General features: G+C 36.5%; 1 protein-coding gene across 1 annotated transcript in view; it reads left to right on the forward strand.

Annotated features, from left to right (window-relative positions):
• Positions 1-19,711, forward strand: part of SHANK2 (SH3 and multiple ankyrin repeat domains 2) — a 330,531-nt gene that overhangs the window by 277,212 nt on the left and 33,608 nt on the right. The window contains exons 18-21 of the mRNA XM_065755018.1: positions 13,500-13,635; positions 15,343-15,423; positions 15,783-15,791; positions 18,492-18,512. Of these exons, the coding sequence (XP_065611090.1) occupies positions 13,500-13,635; positions 15,343-15,423; positions 15,783-15,791; positions 18,492-18,512 (247 nt within the window). The remainder of the gene's footprint in view (positions 1-13,499; positions 13,636-15,342; positions 15,424-15,782; positions 15,792-18,491; positions 18,513-19,711) is intronic.

Consider the following 19,711-nt stretch of genomic DNA (forward strand, 5'->3'; position numbering starts at 1 on the left):
TTCAGGAACTGGTCCCTGGCCCATGCTGATTCCCAGGCCCTTCAGTGGGCCTGGCTGGAAGTGCCCTTGCAGGTGCCTGCCAGGCAGGATTTAACAGCTCAACAGGCAGTTCAGCACTCAGGAAAGTGCTCAGGTTGTGGTGCATAACCTGTATTGATGCCATCTGTATTGCTGTAAGGAGGGAGTGTTTGCCTGGTCCTTCACTGATTATGACTTAGGATTAAGCTTTGGCACGTCGAGTGTTCACAGGAATCAAACCAACGTTTTGTGTAATGTTTTATCTCCTTTTGAGTGGGACACAGGTTGCTAAGTACTTAAGGAATCCGAGCTCCAGAATCACAATGAACGTGTACATCTTTCTTTCAAGTGTAGTATGCAAATCACCTAGGCATCTAACAGCTTTTGACAGTTATGATTTTGTGGGATATGAAAAATACTTTTCATAGAATTGTAGTATTATAGAATCGTTTCAGTTGGAAGAAACCCTTGAAGATTGTCTAGTCCTACTCCCCTGCAGTGAACAGGAGCACCTACACTAGATCAAGTTGCTCAGAGCCCTGCCCAGCCTGACCTTGAATGTCTCCAGGAACCAGGGAGACCACCTCTCTGGACCTTCAATTTCCAAACCCTTGCTTAAGATCTTGTTTGACAAATTACATTCTACAACCTTGATTACAAAGCAATTGAAATCTAAAGGGGCTTAGATAATGTTTTGTGTTTAACTGCAAGTTAAACTGTTCCTTATTTCTGGAAGTACTTTGCTGTTGTTCTTTATTGTATGGCAGGATTATCACTGTCTGTTCTTTTGTTGTGCAAATTTCCTAGGCTCCTTCTCTGATCTGTCCTTCTTTGCTTTAGACTTAATTGACATTCCAGAAGATTGAATGTTGAACCAAGCTCTGGATTTTGTGTTTTGGGTTGTCATAATTTTATGCACAGAAAATAAAATTGATGATATCAGTTATGCAAAATTACTTTTCCTACAGGTGAGGCTGCCATTTTTTAATAGAAAAAATTGTGTTATTTTCACTTGTGCTTCCTTTGTCTCCCTCTCTTTCATGTCCACGTTCAGTTCTGTGGTGTGCCTATTTCAATAATGTGCTTCTGATGAGCTGCTACATTTTTATATGGTCTTACAGCTATTCAGTGTGTTCCTAAAATGTCAGTGCGTAACAGCACTGATTCATCCAATACATTGCACAGCCAACTTCTGTTTGTGAAGCAGGCAATTCTGTTGCTAACTTTAGGTGTTGAAAGAAAGAGGAGGGCAGTTTTCTGTTCCTTTTGGATACAGAGGTAGAAAAAAAAAAGCATTTCCAATGAAGTATTTCCCACTTGTTTTGGTACAGAGTCTGACCACATTGCTGCGAAGCAAATGTTTCTGAAGGACAGGCTGCATCATCTTATTGCCACTGCAGGCATCCACAGACTTGGAGCAATGCATAAGGCAGAAACTGCTCTACTGGTTTTGCCTTTTACTTGCAATGATGCTGCCTCAGGACTAGCATTCTGTGTAGGCTAGGTGGAGCTGCTTTAAAGGCCAGAAAATTTCCTCATGCTCCATGAGTCATGAGATCAGTAAAAATAGATTTTTACTTCTACGTATTAACAAATAAAATCAAAGTTAATAAAAGGTTTGTTGGTGATTCTTATCTACTATGACAAAATGCTCTCAGGAGTCTGCTGTTGTACTTCGAAGATGGTTGTTCACAAACTGAAGTATATAATTCCTTCTTAACGTAGAAAATTTTTGTGTTTACTTTCATTTTAGATGATTAGAAAGATATACTGTGTGCATAGTAAGTAAATTCAGACTTCACTTCTTTGAAGCAGTAATAGAAAGTCTCATCATGACTTAACAAAGTTGCTCCTATAAACAAGTTTGTTTTCTTTAGAGAAAAGTTTTATTTTGTGATTCTGAATTTTTGTTAATGTTTGCAGCACTTGATGTACTTTTTGCTGTATTATATTTACAGATAGACATTCTGATACCCTTTTAAAGCATAGAACGAGTAGGATTTTTGTTGTTGGCTTTGTGAACATGCCTAGTGAATTCTGACACGCTTCTGCAAAAGTGGATACAAGAGAGTCATCCGGTATTGTTTCCTATAATGTGCTGTGCTTCCTAATCAAATCTGTTAGTTTTTCACCTTCATCAATTGAGCCTTATTCTATGTAGGTAGCTTAAGAACTTAGTATAGGTATGTTACAGTGGATTAGCCTCTTTTTAAGGCTCTTGAACTAAAGCATCAACCTAAAGATCACAGAGTCAGGCAGAATTGGGACCGCAGTGCAATTTTGATGCAGACCTCCACATTTGTATTAAGTAATCTACCAAAATTATTTGCTCGAAATAGATTTTTACTTAGATGAAAGAAAATCCAAAGTGAAGAAAGGTACAGATATTTCAACTCTTTTTTTTTCTAATACTCAGATAAGGCAATGAATATAGACTTCTGTTTCTGTACAACTATTTACCAACCTAAATTATTACTTAATTATTATCACTGAAAGCTTTTAGGATAGATTACCTTTACATTTAATAGTGGGCAGACAGTTAGAAACATGGTGGAACTTAATGTTGCTACAAGAAAGTTGGCGGAGAGATTGCTTTGGCTGCTCTTTCCCAAACTATTTAGACCCTAATGAGTTTTTTCCATCCAGACCCAACCCCTGCAAATTGCTTGGATAATCTGCATCTTTTGCTACGGTTTGAATAGCTCAGTCCATTAGAACTGGGGTCCACAGGCATAGACTGCATTTTATTTACCAGTATGGCTATTGAAGTCAGTGAGTGTCCGCATGAAGTTAATTAAAGCAGGACTTTGCTGACTGAAAGGACATATTTTTGTAGCTTAGGTCAGGTTCATGATTTGACTAAGCAAACAGTCAAATGATGCAGTGGTCTTGGAACAAAAAGTGGTACAAAACTTAGTGTTGCCCACAGGTTTGGTAGCTTGACAAAAAAAAACCAAAAACCTGTCCATACAGATAGTAGTGTTTTAGTAAGCATTAACATGCAAAAACATGATACTTTCCCAACATTAATTACTGAAGACAGACTTCAAGTAAAATGAACTTTACTGTGAAGCACTGTATATCTTTACTATGAGGCACTGTCTGTGCTTCTAATCAAGCCAAAGTTTCTCTTGTTAAGGTTTCTGTTTCTATTATTTGTGGTCTTTCATAAAGAGAGTTGGTGTACTGCATACCTGAACTAGGATTATTAGCTTACATTCATTTTTCCTTATTTAAATCTCTCTTCTGTAACTCTTATTTCTTTGAATGTATCTGTATTAAACAAATTAATTGTCTACAAGTTTCATTCTCAGACAAATGTTTCACTATATTTTATTCTAAGTTTGTGAAATTTAACATGATGCATGCCCTCTAAAAAACTGACAAGCAATTCTGAGTTTAAGGCAGAGTGCAGTGAATTCTAACATGACTTTAATAAATATTTACTTCTATATGTTGTAAGATTAGGCATTCCTACATAAAGAGAACTAAAAGAACAGTAGGGGTTTTTTTTTGTTCTTACCAGTGCAGGTGCATTTTCTGGAATGTGACTATTTGTAGGAGGAGAAAATACAGATTACCTGTTGTAGGGTGAATAACTCCAAGGAATAGTATTCACAGAAAATAATGAGGTGGATGGTATATTTTGCTTAGCTTCTCTGGGTGGTAAGCAGACAACCAGTAAATAAAGAAAAGCTTGTTTTTGCAGATAATCAAGGCTCACCAATAACTCCCCAGGAGAGGGATCGCCAACAAGAGACCTTTCTTCAGTGTGGTCAGTCCTTAAATGGAGTCTGGGAGAGGTGGAGCCAGACTCCACTCCTTCCAATCACACAGGTGCATTGCCTTCACCTGTGCTCCTGTGGCTGACTCAGTGCTCACCTCAGGTGATCAGTCAGTGGTTCAGGCCGTGATTCAACAGTTCCTATACACCTGTACATGATGATAACACATTGTCAGTATATCTGTGTAATCTCTATAAAGGCTTTAGCTGAAAATCTTTAGAATCTATGAACAAATTAGTTTACGTTACGTGCATAATGCTTAACTTCAAAATCTGTTGCCAGAATAATATGTGCTTACCAAAGGAAAAGGAATATTAGACTGCATTATTAACACTTGCAAATGGATCTATATTTTGATACATAGTTTAGCATCCTAATGGTCTTTAATGTAGGTATGCAGAATTTTAAAAATAGAAAGGTTGAGCTAAGAGTTTACCTATTTTAAATACTTATCAAGTGGTTCATTCAGAATTCAAATAAAGATCCATTGTGTTCTTAGTGCTTACATAATTCCACCATGCTCCTGATTTAAAAAAAAATATTTTTAGGGTTAAATATAACCTCATATTTTTATAAACATTATTTAACTGGGGTCTGAAAGAAGTTGAGTGTTGCCCTCAGGATTTAGCTGTTAATGAGAATGTTAATGCTCCTCCCCTGGGCCTCACTGGTAGATCTCAAAGAGAACTTCTAAAGCCATGCAACTATAACCAGTCCACAGAGTGATATGGATTAAAACCTTTTCTTTTCCTCTGAAGTCAGCTTGCCAGCAGGGCCTCACAAAGCTATAGTGACTGCTGGGGGCAGCAAACTGGTATAGGATGTGTAGCAAGATGGGGAAAGCAGAGGGAAGGAGGCTGTTAAATTTGCTTTTCTACTGCAGAACAGCAGCCTGAATATGCAGCTAGGATTGTATTTTTTCTCTTTACAAGAAGAAGCAGTTTGCTCTTGACCTCAAAACCAACCCCAGCAGACATGGATGACAATGAATATGTCAGAGAAATTAGGTGAAACAGCTGCCAGTTGCAATGGTTAAGCAGTTTTGGATTTTCATGCATGCTTTCATCTGTGAAGGGCAGATAAGCTAGAGATGTTTCATTAGCATATGGATGACCTCTGTTTTGCTATTTTTGGTACTCAGAGGTCAGCTGGCTGTGTAACATACCATATAGGCTACAATAGCAGCTAGAATTAATGTTAGGATACTCTGTTGCACTTCAAACTCCGTTTAAATGTTATTGAATTTTAAATTAGAAGATATTTTTGCGAAGCATGGGAATATGCAAAAAAGAAATATTTAATTAACAGCTTATCATCATGGAATTTATTTTAAGAAAAACAGAAGCAAATGTACCACAAGCTGGACAAACTGTCAGGTGCTAGTGGAACTCAAGGGTATGAAGTAAGGGCACGATAGGAAGATACGAAGAATAACAAATAAATACAGTGACAATAAAACTAGGGCAAGAGGTTAGGTGCATGCCAAATCCAGCCTCGGAGGTTAAATTAGGCCACCTCTGTCCTAAAGACCATTGTGGGCCAGCCAGGTGGAATGCTTGGCTCTGGTGTGGAGTTATCAGGTCAGTAGGGAGGAAGAGGAGAAAGATTTGGTGGGGAAAAAAGTGGCATCTTAAATTGTGCACTAACTCTTTCTAGCTAAGAACCTCTGAAAATTGTAGCCAGATGGAAACCTAATATAACGAATATGTAATTTGATAACTGTTCTGGGTATTCAGAAATTAAGACATGGTCAGAGACCTGCTCAGACAACCACTGGACTACTTTCATTCATCTTTGACATTCCCAGGCTATTCAGTACTCATTCTTCTGAACAAGTTGAAATATCAAGTGTAGGTCACAACCTGTACTGTCTCATATCAGTGTATACCCACTAGGTGTAATATTTTTCTGAAGGTTCCTCAGAAATTGAAATATTTTCAGGTGTGTGTATGAGAGCGCAAAACAGATGTGCAGAATTAATTTGTTTTTATTCATAAGAGAAGTAATCACATGAAAAACTGCCACATCTCACACCTGAAAGCCATTGGACAAAATCATCCTAAGTGTAATTTAATTGATTACATTACACTGCAGTTCAATCAACTGCAATAAAGTTAATTGAACCTCTCCTAAGGAATGTGACTTAAGCCAAATGATTCAAAGTTGTAGCAAGGTATTGATTAATGGAGGCAATTATTTTTGGTAGGGCTGGGTCCAAGTAATTGAGCGAGGATTAAATGTGTTGCATAATGCAGTATCATGAGGACAGTAGTTGCTTACTTTCAGCAGATTTTAGTTCAAGTATAGGTACAAAGGATGCAAAAATTTCAGTTTAAAGTGCTACTTTTACGTAACTTCACCTTTCAAATTATGCCACAGGTAAGAGATCAACAGTACCCCTCAACTCTGATGTTTTTCTTTTAGTGTGTTTTGTTTAGCTCTGTCGCCAAACGTAACCACTGAGTTCTGCACAGAAACATTGCTGTTGTTTTGTGTCTCTTGGCAGTATTTTCAATGGGACAAAATGAGATGCTGAAGAGTAACCATTTGTTTTTCAGTTACTTAGTTTTTCTGGTGAGGCTGGATTGTTTTACAAATGCCCTTAATTAAAGTAAGAGATGTTCCATTGGAATATTCAGCTGTTTTTTCTTGTTATCTATTTGCATGTATATGTATACGGTCAGTTGAGCAAAATTTACAACTCTTCTGAGATAAGATTGGCGCTTTTACAGCTTTTAACCAACATTAGGATCAAATGCTTTGTTGCTAAATTTGAAGTCGTATTTTTCACCGACCCAGATGTTAATAGCTCCACAGGTACAATGTAGATTAGGTGAAATGCAGGTGAGCAGAAGTCCATTTTTATAAATTATTTTGAATGGTAAGGTACGTTTAAAACAAGTATAGAGTAAATATTTCTTTATGCTATTGGCAGCTTGGATATGAAAAAAAAAGGTTGGTATAAACAAGTCACACATAGACCTAGAATGGAAATTGGAAAAAATAAGGTTGTTGTCAGAGGTTCTGGGTCTAACTGGAATAACAGGGAGAAGTACTCAAAGTAGTTCCAAGAGGGAGCTTGGTTTAATGTTAAGAAATAAATTATATGATGCAGTTGCCATGGCGACAGAAGAGCCTGGAGTTTATACTCTGAGGTGTCTCTTCGTTCCCATGCTTCTATCAGAAATAGATGTTCCTAAATGCAGCTGAAGATTAGCAGTACTGGTGCTACGTGAGGGTACGATGAGATGTGAGCTAAAGCTCCCCTCAACAGCGTGGTTTAGCAATCTCCAGGCGCAGACCAGACTCCTGCTGCACCTCAGAGAGCAACAGTATTGCTACTGCTATATCTGCTGCAGGAAAATCTGGTGTATGGCTGCAGCAGCCCCGGGGACCCCATGTATCAGCCCGTCCTGCTGCCCTCACTGGGTGTGGGCACCATGCTGTTTGCCACTCTTTATATGGCAGCTGAAACAGAAACGACAGTACTCCCCCAGCTCCATCCTAAGCCTATGGTGACAGGATGAAACACAAAACCTCAAGACATAATATCTTCCAAGGGTGTTTTCTTTAGAAATCATACATCTTGTTGTTTACCACAGTACTTGAACTTATGCAAAGCATTTTGTACTGTACTTACCCAAAGCATTTGTGGTAATGCTGCTAATGATTTTGATACCTTTCCTGTAATGCCTATACACATCTTTTTCTGCAGTGCTGTAGGTACTTCCTTATGATATATTTTCTTTTGAAGACGCACCATAGAATCAGAAAATCATTGAGGCTAGGATGCACCTCTGGTGATCACCTGGTCCAATTCCTGCTCAGTGCAGGGTTAGCTACAGCAGGCTGCCCAGCACCATGCCCACTTGGACTTTAAGGATCTCCAAGGACAGAAATTGTGCAACCTCTGTGAGCAATCTGTTCCAGTGTTCAACCACTCTCACACTGAAAACCATTTTTTCTCTTATAATTAAATGGAGTTTTCTGTATTTCAGTTTGGGCCCACTGCTGGTTGTGCTTTTACTGAATACCACTGAGAAGGGCCTGCCTCTCTCATCTTTATACCTATCCATGCACTACAGCCACTAATCCAGGCAAATGTATAAGCAAAAGTGGATTACTACTAAAAGTCTACTCGTGCTGTATTTCGGCTGCAATTTCCCCAGGCCCTGTAAACCTATTATTATTATTATTATTATTATTATTATTATTATTATTATTATTATTATTATTTCTTCTGCCTTTACTCTCAGCGGGTTACGTAACATCTCTGAAGCATCTTTTCCACTAACTTAGATTAGAAGTGGTATGGTCAGATACTAATAGCAATCAGAGAATACTGTGTTGGAGATCAGGATGTCAGCTAACTTCTTTTTTGTATTAGGCACTTTTCAAGGACATTCTAGAGATGGTTCAGTGCCCGTTTCAGGACTTGTACAAATTAATAGCTGACACCAAGTGGATAGAAGCTGTCTGCTTAAGTTTCTTTGGTTTGGTATGAATATTTTGGTTTACAGATGCAAATTCATAATGAATAGCTTCCCAAAGATGATCTAGACCACGGTATCTGCCTCACATTTTAGTCTATGGAACAGGATTACTTCACAGACTGGAATTCGACGTGCTGAGACAGTGTCATGTGCACAACTCTGTGGTTTCTTGAAATGCAAAAATGTCATTTGAGTCTACAAAGCTACTTGTAAGCCATTTGGCTGGTATCTATTGTAATTGGGTTAGTGTGTATTAAGTTTACAAAAACGGCAGATTTATTAGAAAATCTGTGTAGGCAGGGATTCATAACTACGTGTCATAGGGTTTGGTCCTTTTTTTTTTTTTTTTCAAGCAGTTCAGTGGATGGGAAGAGACACTTCTGAGAAACATTCGAAGCTGCAAGGTGGATTTATTTACCATTGTATCTCTGATGTGGTCACTGCGGGCAAAATGATCAGGTTTTGTCTCCTTAGTTACCATTGGAAATGACTGATCACATTTTTCACTGAGAGAAGGTTTTGATAAAGAGAAAATTAGGATGCTGCATGATGTACTGAAGAAATTAAGGTTTTTAATAATAGAACAGAATCTGTAAAGGTCTCTTTGTCTGATAGTGTTTTTTCTTTTGCACCTTCCTACGGGAAGGCTGCTCTGATGAATATCTTCCAGCTCATACATCTGCTATCCTACAATGTACAGGTTATTTTAGTTTAGTTTAGTTTTTCAACCTATTGCGTGGTCATATATTTCAGGAAAATGAACAAACAAACAAACAAACAAAAAAAAAAGGACTTTCATGTGGCCTGTGCTGTTATTCATAAAATCTACCTCAGCATCTCCAGGAGGTACATAAAGTGTTCTTTTCCAAACTTCCACATTTTTAAATAATAGTATTTCTTCTTCACTCTCCTGAATTTGTTCATATATGTAAGTTATGTACATACGTTTAAATGGTAAGGAGTCTGTTTTGGAATCAAATATTGACAAAAGAACAAACTGAAAAAGTAATATCTTCTGTGTGAGATGGGTACTGTAAAGAATAAACCACTGTTTCATTTTCTTTAACATATGGATAGGCACATTTCTTGGAGGGGGGGTGGGGTGCATTCATGAAATTTTAATCTTCATCATTACTGCTAGAGTACATTTCTTGATATTACCCATAAGTGACTTTTCTGTTTTCCATTCAGATTCACTGTAAAACAGTTTCTAGTATATCCTTATCCTTTTCTAAATTTCCTTCATTTCTTACACTGTTGTTCTTCTCAGTCCTGTATGCTTATCCCATGTGTTATGTTTATTATTATAAAGTTGCATGAACAGAAGCATCTCTATCTTTGTAAAGTCCCAGAAAATTTTATTGATGTCAAGGGTGTTGATATATCATTCTTTGTAAGAAGGGCTCTTCCTTGCAGAGATTATTTCTCACTTAAAAAAAATGATTACCCAACTGGAGACCACATCATTCTGTAATCCTAAATAAAATTTAATGATTTTTATTGAGTTTTTTGTGAGTTTAAGATCAGTAAGATCTCAATAAGATCAAGTCAGTGGTCTTGAATACTAAAGATAGTAAGGACGGCCAGTGGTCTTTGTCTCTGGTACTCCACATTTTTGCATTATCTATTGAGAGAACACTCATGTTGGAGATAGAACTTCTCATTAGTGGTATTCCAAGCTCCTTGTGCATGAGGAATGTCATCATTGTTCAAAGTCTCTGTTTTGGAGCTTTAAGTATGTGTGAGCACCTTGAATGCTAGCCCCAAAGAACTGAAATGTAGTGTGTTCTCCAAGAGGGTGCTGGAGGGAGCCAGTGGCTTGTTTGATACAGTCGCAGTGGTGACTTGTACGGACTGCCTCTAACTGTAAGGTGACTAGCAGTTGTGCATCACATGGGGCAAATGCTGAGTGGCACCTTCTATCTCCTGCTGTCACGGACTGTTCAGCATCAGGGCTAAGTCACGTATGGTACATGAAAGAAATGCTATAGTTCATGTGACTGATACTATTTCAAGGTACTAAAATAGAATGTACTGTACACTACTAGTAAAAAATCTCAAAACTTTAGTTGTTATGAATTTTTCCCATTTTTGTCTCCGGTTTTCTCTGAGTCATAATTTTCCAATCTAATAGCATTCTCAAAAACTGGTTTGTATACAAAGTGGAAAAGGTGACATTTAGGTGGAAACATAAGTGAAGGTATGTAGGTGAAAAACTTTTCACACATGAATATAAAAAAATCCCCAAAAGTATGAGTTCAGCTTGAGAGGTCAGATTTTTTATTTAGGTTATTTTATGAAGATATAAGTTCTGTGAGATTGCATTATTTCATTATTAATTTCTCAAATTCTCTCAAATTGGGCCAGTAACTTCTGGCTCACTGGTTGGTTTTAACCATATGATGACACAGTAAGATTTCAAGAATATTAAGTCTTATGGGTTTTCCTGAGATTTGGAAATGGACATCTAGCTTGCTGGATGATCAGTTGGCAATGAGGTAGCATGGAATCAGCCATACCACATAACTATTTCCATAATATACTTGTATATTTTTACTTGTTTTTGAAGAGAAAAAAAGTCACGTTAAAAGTTTTGTTGAAGTGGAAGAACTACTTTTGGCAGAGAAAGATCACAGAAAACATGCTGAAAGACTGGGCTGAAGAACAGGAAGAGATACAAACCAGCGTCCACAAGCTAACTTTGCTAGGTTGTTTATGGAGCATCCTTCTAAACACTTTCCCACTAAAAGCAAAAATATTTTTTGTTATGTTTCAAAGACCGTGATCCCATTTAACACCAAATGCACATCCAATGGATATCTTAGTGTGTCACCAACCATAAAAATTTACTTTCTTCTATTTGTTTACAAAACCAAATGGAATGCAGTAGTTGTCTCTCCACTGCCAAAGCTTAAAGTGGAAGCAAAGGAAGCATCAAGTTATTTATATGTGAAAATGTACTGAAACTAACAAACAAACCTACTAGAATTCAGGACACTATCTAGTGTTCATTTCTACTGTCATTTAGCTTTTATATTAAGTATTAAAGAGGAGAAGTCTGAGGCTGAAATCCCAGTTCCTACTGACAATTTTGATTTTCTTGTTGCTCTTTAGCGATGCTAGTTTTACTCACCGAGCTTTTGAACCTAGTGAAGAAAAGGTATTGTTTTGATGATTTCATGTATTTTCATGTTGTTTTTTCCACAAATACTTCTGTAAACTCTTGGAGTTAAGTGATCTTCGGATCTCCTATCAACATTTTTGTTGTTGTAAAAGGCATCTGTTTGGTACTAGTTTTTGTGAGTGTACCTTTTAAACAAAACTGCTATAAGCAGTCATTTAGAGGTTCTGTTTCTGAGACAGCTTAAAAAAATGTCATATATATTTGCTATTGCTCTAAATGTTAAATATCATTGCACGTAATTATGTGAACAGATGGCATGCTGCATAAGCTGTTTATCATTTTACACATTTATCACTTTATACTAGTGAAGTGTGCATGTTTAGTATTAACTTCTGATGTATTTGAAGTTGTCTATTTTTTGACAGAATTAGGAGATATATTCTAATCCTTATGGGTTCAAATTTTAACTCCAGTAATAATAGAGCTGAAGCAGTCTCTTGTTTTGAATTACATAAACCTTTTAACTGTGGAAAAGAATTACCTGGTTACGTTCAAACATTGGAAAGAATTTCGAAACTATGAGGATAATTCTTCCTGCTAAAATGTTTTAGAAAATATTAAGTGTAGATGCCATTGGTTCAGCTAAATCAGCATCATATCTTGGAATTAAGCACCAGATGCTAAGAAGGTGTAAAATAAAACAAAATGGCAACAGTCCTATCCAGATGAATATTCTTTTATATCCTCCACCTACAAAATGAGAGCACTTCATATTTGCCTGCTCAGCAGGTATGGATGTTCAGCATGTGTTACGCATACATCAATTTAGATGAAATTTAAAAAGTACCTCCAAAGGCATCTCAGGCTTATAGACACAGCACATGAGTACTGTTTTGAGACCTTTGACTGCTGCATTGTTTTGAAAATATGACTTACCAAGACATTATTTTGTCATAATTAATCTTGTCTCACAAAAAACCTGGAAAAAGAGTAGAAATGCATGGATGAAAAAGTGATTTCTAGTTGTAAGCCAGTGCTTGTAGTTCTGCTAAATGTCAATAATATTTAATGAGAGATTTTGCTCTAAACTGTAAATTATTTAGAGTGCAAGATGCACAGCCTGTCAGAATAAATAGAGGAGGCTAAAAATGCTTACTTTGAAAATGACTGTTCATTTTGGAAGGCACTGAGTGATCTCAGTGAAATAGAACTGAGTCAGTTGAGCTTTGGATAAAGTTCAAATTCCCAGCATGTATTCTGGCAGCATCTCTTCTTCAATGACTCTATTCCTTAATATCTGTTATGTTCCAATAACACATGGCTGCAATTATATGCTGCAATTGTTCAGATTTCAAATAACTTTCAGTGACTGCTTTTAGACTGTATAAAGAAATTACCTAGAGACTATATGTTTTAGAGTTTAATGTTGAATGCCGTTTAAAGTTTAATTGGAGTGACCATAATAGCTGGCTAGGGTTTCATCTTTCTCCATTTAAATTATTTTGGAATGCTATGGCCCTGTTGCCTTTGCTTCCCAAACACCAGATCCTTCTAGAAACTTGCAGAAGGAAAATTCTGGGAAAGGAGGAAAGGAATAGCTCAATAAAAGGATCCCTGCTGAACCTGGAATTTCATTTTAGGAGTGAAAAATTTGGTTCCTGGATGATCTGAAAGGAAAGACGTTAAATATCTTTTTCATTATGTTAGAGAGGAAAATGTATGTACACATCTGTGCCTAATGCTGCAGTGAATAACGACTATCGTTTAAGAACATATTTTAGTGTATGAAATGCAGAATTGTAGCACACTAATTGTTGCAAATAAAACAAGTATAACAAAATATCTGGTTAAACTCACTACACATTATGTTGTTTTAACTGATGATTGTAAATGAATTAATTGCATATTTCTTTTTCCGTTATCATGTCAACTATATGCTGTTACTTAAATATGTTTTCATTAAAAGACAGCAATTAGACATTCTGAATCTTCCTTTCTTTTCTATCTTCTTAGTTTAAAAACTGAAAGACCAGGCATTTTTGATGCTTTGATCTAAAAGAATATTTTCTGTCCTTGCAGGTTAATAATGAGAATGTTGTGAAAGTTGGCCACAGGCAGGTGGTGAATATGATCCGACAAGGGGGCAATCACCTAGTTCTAAAGGTTGTCACAGTAACAAGGAATCTTGATCCAGATGACACAGCTAGAAAGAAAGGTACATTTTTGTCTTTTCTCAATGGACTTTTTTCAGTCTTGCTCCACAGAAAACGGGATATGGACGTAATTCTGATTTTAAAACTTATTTTTTTTTATTTGATTTGTAATGCTCTTCTGCTATTTATTTTAGAGTCATTCAATTCTGTTTATTTATGCATTCACGTGTGACAAGAAGTGTCATTCCACTGTCGTGCTTGTCATGAAATTTCATCTTTGTGGATCTTTTATATAACATCATTTCAAGATGTAGTCAAACTTCTTGACATGAATGTCTTGCAGTAATGATGGAGAAAACCCACAAACAGATTATCATTTATTAATTAATTCCAAACATACTTAAGGTTAATTTGACTCCTCTTGAACTTACTGAGAATTTAGTTTTACAATTTTTTTTTAAAGGAACTCTGTGAGATTAAGAAAAGCAAGCAAGATATTTTGACTGAATTTCTGACATAAAAATTGTACATTAGATTCAGGAAATCATTCTGGGTAAATTCAAGGTAGAGGCATTGTTCCAACCAGAGAGAATTCCTTCCTGAAGCTCCTTTAAATACTGGAAGGCCCACTTTTCAAGCCTGTCCAGGTTCCTCTGGATGGTATCCCTTCCTTCTGTCATATCAACTGTACCATTCAGCTTGGTGTTGTCTGCAGAGCTGCTGAGGGTGCAGCTGTCTTCAAGAATTTGTTGTCACCTTTTCTGTTGGGCGAGAGCAGACTTCAAACTGGATTTAATATGTGTAGCACTTTTGTAGTATGTACTGTACGTCTAGCACTGAACTCGAGCTGTGTTCTTGTGCTCTCATGACATACTTTTGTTCAAATCTCTGAGAGGATGAAAGAGCTTAGCAGGGGGAAGATGATGCTTACATAGTGTATATAGGTGATACAAGAAGACAGTTGTCTACATCCCTCTCTCACACTTTCTTGTCTTCAAACTGCTTTGTCACCTTTAGTCAGAACAGTGTAGCATGGTATATGCTCTTGACACTTCAAAATCCTTAATCCCACTGCTATTCCTATTTTTTGGACAACTCCAGCTTTCCTACCAACATTGCCATAATCTTTTCTGAAGTTACTCCACTTTTTGACCTCTGGAATGGATTATTTTGATATTTTGTCTGGTTTGGCTACATTTGAAGCTGTCAGAAAACATTTATTATCAGGATACTAAAACAGATGCCGGTTCTGTGCTAAATGATTGCCTTGATACTTTACGATTTACTTTGTCTCGTTTGTCTTGAGGATCGCCTGTTTTCTCTAGTCTCACCATAACTATAAAGATAGATGTGAATCTTCTTTCTTGTATTTCTCAGATTTCTGAAATTAATCTGGCAGAGGTTGGCTGGAGATTTTCAGATAGGTACATTTCTTAGAAGGAGGGGCACAACTGCTGGGAGGCACTTTCTCTAGAAAGTCTTCTTCCTACTGAAAAACAGAAGGGCACAGTTATTTAGCTTTAACTGTTTCTATGTATTCTGTTACATAAAAGCTTACGGATGTGTCAAACAACCTACGCTAAAAGTAGAAACAGTACAGAAATCCAGTACATGAAAAGCATCTCAGGGTTTTTTCTCTGCGTGTATGTATTTAATATTACCTTATTTAATGTGACATATTATTTTAAATAAATCAGTGAATGTGTATGTTAATATAGTGGTTTAGAGGGGGTTACTTACTTATACTCTTCATTCTGTTTCATGCAAAGCCCCACCACCTCCTAAGCGAGCTCCAACCACTGCACTGACCTTGCGGTCTAAGTCAATGACCTCAGAGCTTGAAGAGCTTGGTAAGAAAGTGTTTTTTGACAAGCATGCTGGTATAATAGAAATGTAAATATAAATATATATGTATGTATGTTGAATTGATTTATTAGAATTGCAAGGTGTACAGTATATAGAGCAGAAAGGGTTGTAAGAATGCTGCATCTTTGGAAAGTTCAAATATGCATGATTTGCATGAATAATTTTTTTTTTAAACTTGTGCCTTTACTGCTATGCAAGAGAATGTTGGTACATTTTTATGCATCATCAAAGTTTGGCACATTTATTAAAAAGTGATGCTGTTTCATGTTTTGTTAGCTTTGCTTTCTACATTTTCAGTTCATCTAATATTGTTTTATTTTAAATTTCTGTGGCCTCTCATTAGTGGATAAAGGTAAGCTGCCAGAAGCTGTTGTTAAAAAGCTGACAGTGTTAAAGCAGCTTCAACTTCAACTTCTTTTCGTTAGACTCTAATCTGAAAAAGTGCATATTATGATATCACTTTGACTTTTCTGCATGAAATAAGCTTAAATCTTCTGGCTACTGGTAATAAAAAAGTGTTGAGCATCCAGTCTTTTATTTGCTATTTTTAAGAAATGTGATTGGAGATTCCTTGAACAGTCACATTCTAAATATGCATAATTTTGGGGGAATTTTGATTGCTTTTATAGAAGTGAAGAAAGTAATTGTTCTTTTCTTCCTGAATTTATTAGGTCATTAAAAAGTAAAATTTTTGCATGTAGACTTAAGATAATGTTATGAATAGACTGTGTATAAAAGGAGAAATGCCCAGTGTATATTTATAATTTGTTATTCCACCAGAATAGTGTGTTTAGCAAGTGACACCGTGTGCCTCACTGCAGAGTAATGCAATCTATCATACAATAATGCTCACTTAAATACTTACATTCTGTAAGAATTTTTATTTTTTGCATGGACTCATAGCAAAGGAAACATGAAAGAATCAAGGCATTGAGGATAAATGGCCACACTTTTTTCCCCTATGTCGTTTTTTTCTGAGGCAGATGCCCCCCCCTTCCCATTAATTAACGAGTCAGAAGGGATGTGGTTTCAGTGGGAGCTCTGACAAACAAAGGGCTGCTGAAAGTGATTACAGTCTTCTCCATGGCATAGCAACCAAAAGAAGACCAAAATCAAACATTCTGATAACTTATCTCTAACAGAGCTCAGAAAATGTGTTTTGTCTTTGCTAAGAACTTTAGGAACATCAGTTTGTGAATGCTCCATAATTGTTCTTCCAGGATTAAAATATAGAATATTATTTTGGGGCCCAAATTTTTGTTTGAGGTATTTTGATTTGTTTTCCTTGCATGGAGTGCTATGTGACTCTGCTGGCTTACCAACAAGCTTTCCCAAGGAGGCAGGAATACTTAGATATCGTTTTTCCCCCTTCCTTTTTCCCTTCTTCAAATTACTCTGAGATTGAGAGTATTTTTGTATTTCTTTTGCTTTTCAATCTTACCACAGTATATATTGTTACTAAAACAGAGAGAAGCAGCACTCGCTTTTATAGGAAAATCACTGTTTAATAGTAACATCACTCTTGTAATGAAATTTACTGTCCTTTAGCTTACTCTTCCCCTAATTTATAGTACTTGACCTTCTGAGTTCTCATGGGCTGGTAGAAACCACTGCAACTCTTGTGATTAGCAGCCATGGGGCATGAATCTTTAAGCAAATTTCCCATCTATATCTTTATCCTGATGGGGCAAATATTACCATGGCAAGACTTTACTATTCTGAAGAATATTTCTGAAGCATGCTCCAGAAGTGTATGACCCTTATTAAAGCTGTAGCAATACTGGAGCATAACGCAAAATTTTCTTCCAAAAGCCTATAAATAACAGTTCCATATGATACTCGAAGCATTTGCCACCTTAGCAAACTATGACTATGACTACTGTTATAAATAACATCTGTGGTCTACCTATTTTGAAATTTGTCCTGTAAAAGGACTACTAGCAGAAAGAAAAAACATTCTCGAATTGCACAAAAATCAAACAAGTTTCCAAGAAGAAAACATTTTCACACATCAGTTAATAACTGTCTTCTGATGTAAAACATAGATTGTATGTGTGTATATATATATATATGATTTTTATATCTTTATATGTACATGTGTATATATTGGACATCTGTATGAACTATGAGAACACCCACATTTATATGTCCATTAAACAATTTAATAAACATTTGTTTCATAATGTATATGTACAAACAAAATAGAAAATACATAAAGATGAACACTGTGGATGTTCTCATCAATATATGTGTAATCTTTTTTTCTGAACTGAAGAAGCTCATGGTCTCAATAATGTCTTGTGGCAAAGAATTCCACAGGCTAATTATGTGCTGTGTACAAACATATTTCTTTTTTATTGGTTTTGAATGTGATGCCTTTAATTTTACTGAATGTCCCTTGTTATGTAGTATAAGCGAAAGGTAAACAGAAATTCCCAATTTGTTTTCCCTTAGCGTATATACTTTTTTCTTCAATTTTTCTAGCTAAGCTAACAACATGATTTTTTTTTAATTTATACACCTTGCAGTCTTCACAGTCACATCCTTTGCTTGGCTCTGAACTCACAGTGTTACTGACGTATTTTGAGCTACCCTGTACCCCATAACACTTAGCAGACCATCTCAGTTGTTCTCTTTCAGATGAGTTAAGCCAAATGATGGCAGAGAACATGTGATAGCGATTCCTTTCCATTTCAATCTGCAAAGATATTTAAATGCCCTAATTATTGTAATTTTAAAGCTTTGGTATCAGTAATTTGCCCCAGTTACTACTAATTAAAAAAGAATTAAGAGAAAAGTTGTACATATATCCATATGATATACAGGGGAGCATTTTCTTATAGTTCAAATCTTGAACCCCCGTAAGCTGGGCTTTTGCCAAGCTGCTTATCTAAAGTAGTTTCATAGATACATGCCTAGTACAGGTTAGCAGAGAGAGTCTGACCTTCTTAAATGGAAGAAAAATGTTTATGCTCAAAGTAACAGACAAGGATTTAGCATATAAAATTATCTTCAGAATTGATTCACAGTTCATTCCCTTTCTGTTTCCAAGCTTCAGTACGGAAGAAGAAGGGTAAGGGGAAGCATTTTGTCTCTTGTTTAACCTGTTTCTCACCTTTCCATAGTGGAGGATAATAACATAATGTAAATGTTGGCATATGGTCCAGTTTATTTTATGGTGTCAAATGTACATTAGTTATTGTATATGTTTTTTAGTTATTTAGTTAACAAACTGCAAACACACTAAGAACTCAAGCAGAAGACTACATCTAAAAATATTCCCCACATTTCTTCCTTTTGTCTCCTTTCCTTCATCTTGCCTTTTTTTTCCTTCTTTCTATCCAACTCTTTTCCAAACCCTTCCATTTCATCTCCTCACGGTTACTGTGCTAACTGGCAGCCACAGAGAGTATATGGCCAGTGACACATCCTCAGTGTAGTCCTACGTTAGTGATTTCACTTGTCTTTTTGATGGCCAAATGTTACTCATGTAACCACACTGTCTCTATCTCAGGAAATAGGGATCTTGCACACAACACTTGAACTTTTCACCTGGAGAAATGCTGCTCTGCACAATTTTAAGTTTTTTTATATAACATCTTCCACACTGTCCCGTATGCATGGAGTGCCGTCCCTGAACTGACTCATAAGGCCACTACCTTTTCCCTGAAATCTCTCCTTAAGACCCACTTCCCCTGTGATCCCTATTAAGCAATCATCTAAGTAATAATGATGGCTAGGCAGAGGGACAGGTAGACGTAGCGATGCTATTTTAATAGTTTTTATAAATGTAACTGCATATACATGTATACAGCTTTGTTTGTGTTTAGCTGTATTTTTCCATACTCCTGTATGTCATTTTGCTTTCTTAGACTGTAAGCTCCTTTGAGCAGGGACTGTGCCATTCACACGTTTTTCATGACGTCTAGCCCAAGGATGTGCCTTAAACCTCTCTGGGCCTCTAGGTGGTAGCTGGTAAAACAGTCCGTGTGCTGCTCTTTGAAAAGCTCAGTGTCTGTGAAAGGAAGGCTAGCTTGTAGGCAGTGTCTTCTCTCAGCAGTGAAGCTTTTGCTTTTTAATATTAAACAAAATCAGGTTATTTGTTTTCCTCTCCTTATGTTTCTCTTCCTTCCTGACCTCCTCTCAGGTCACTAACAAAGATTCAGCTAGTGGTATTTTCCATTCTTGATTCAGAAAATGTGCCAAATAAATCCCATTGCTACTGGTATGCTTTGGCAGCATATAAAAATCTTTACATTGTTATAGTAGAGC

The sequence above is a fragment of the Cyrtonyx montezumae genome, unplaced genomic scaffold, assembly GCF_038088225.1.
Source record: "Cyrtonyx montezumae isolate F1298 unplaced genomic scaffold, pur_monq_1.0 scaffold_10, whole genome shotgun sequence".
In the NCBI taxonomy this organism is placed as follows: Eukaryota; Metazoa; Chordata; class Aves; order Galliformes; family Odontophoridae; genus Cyrtonyx; species Cyrtonyx montezumae.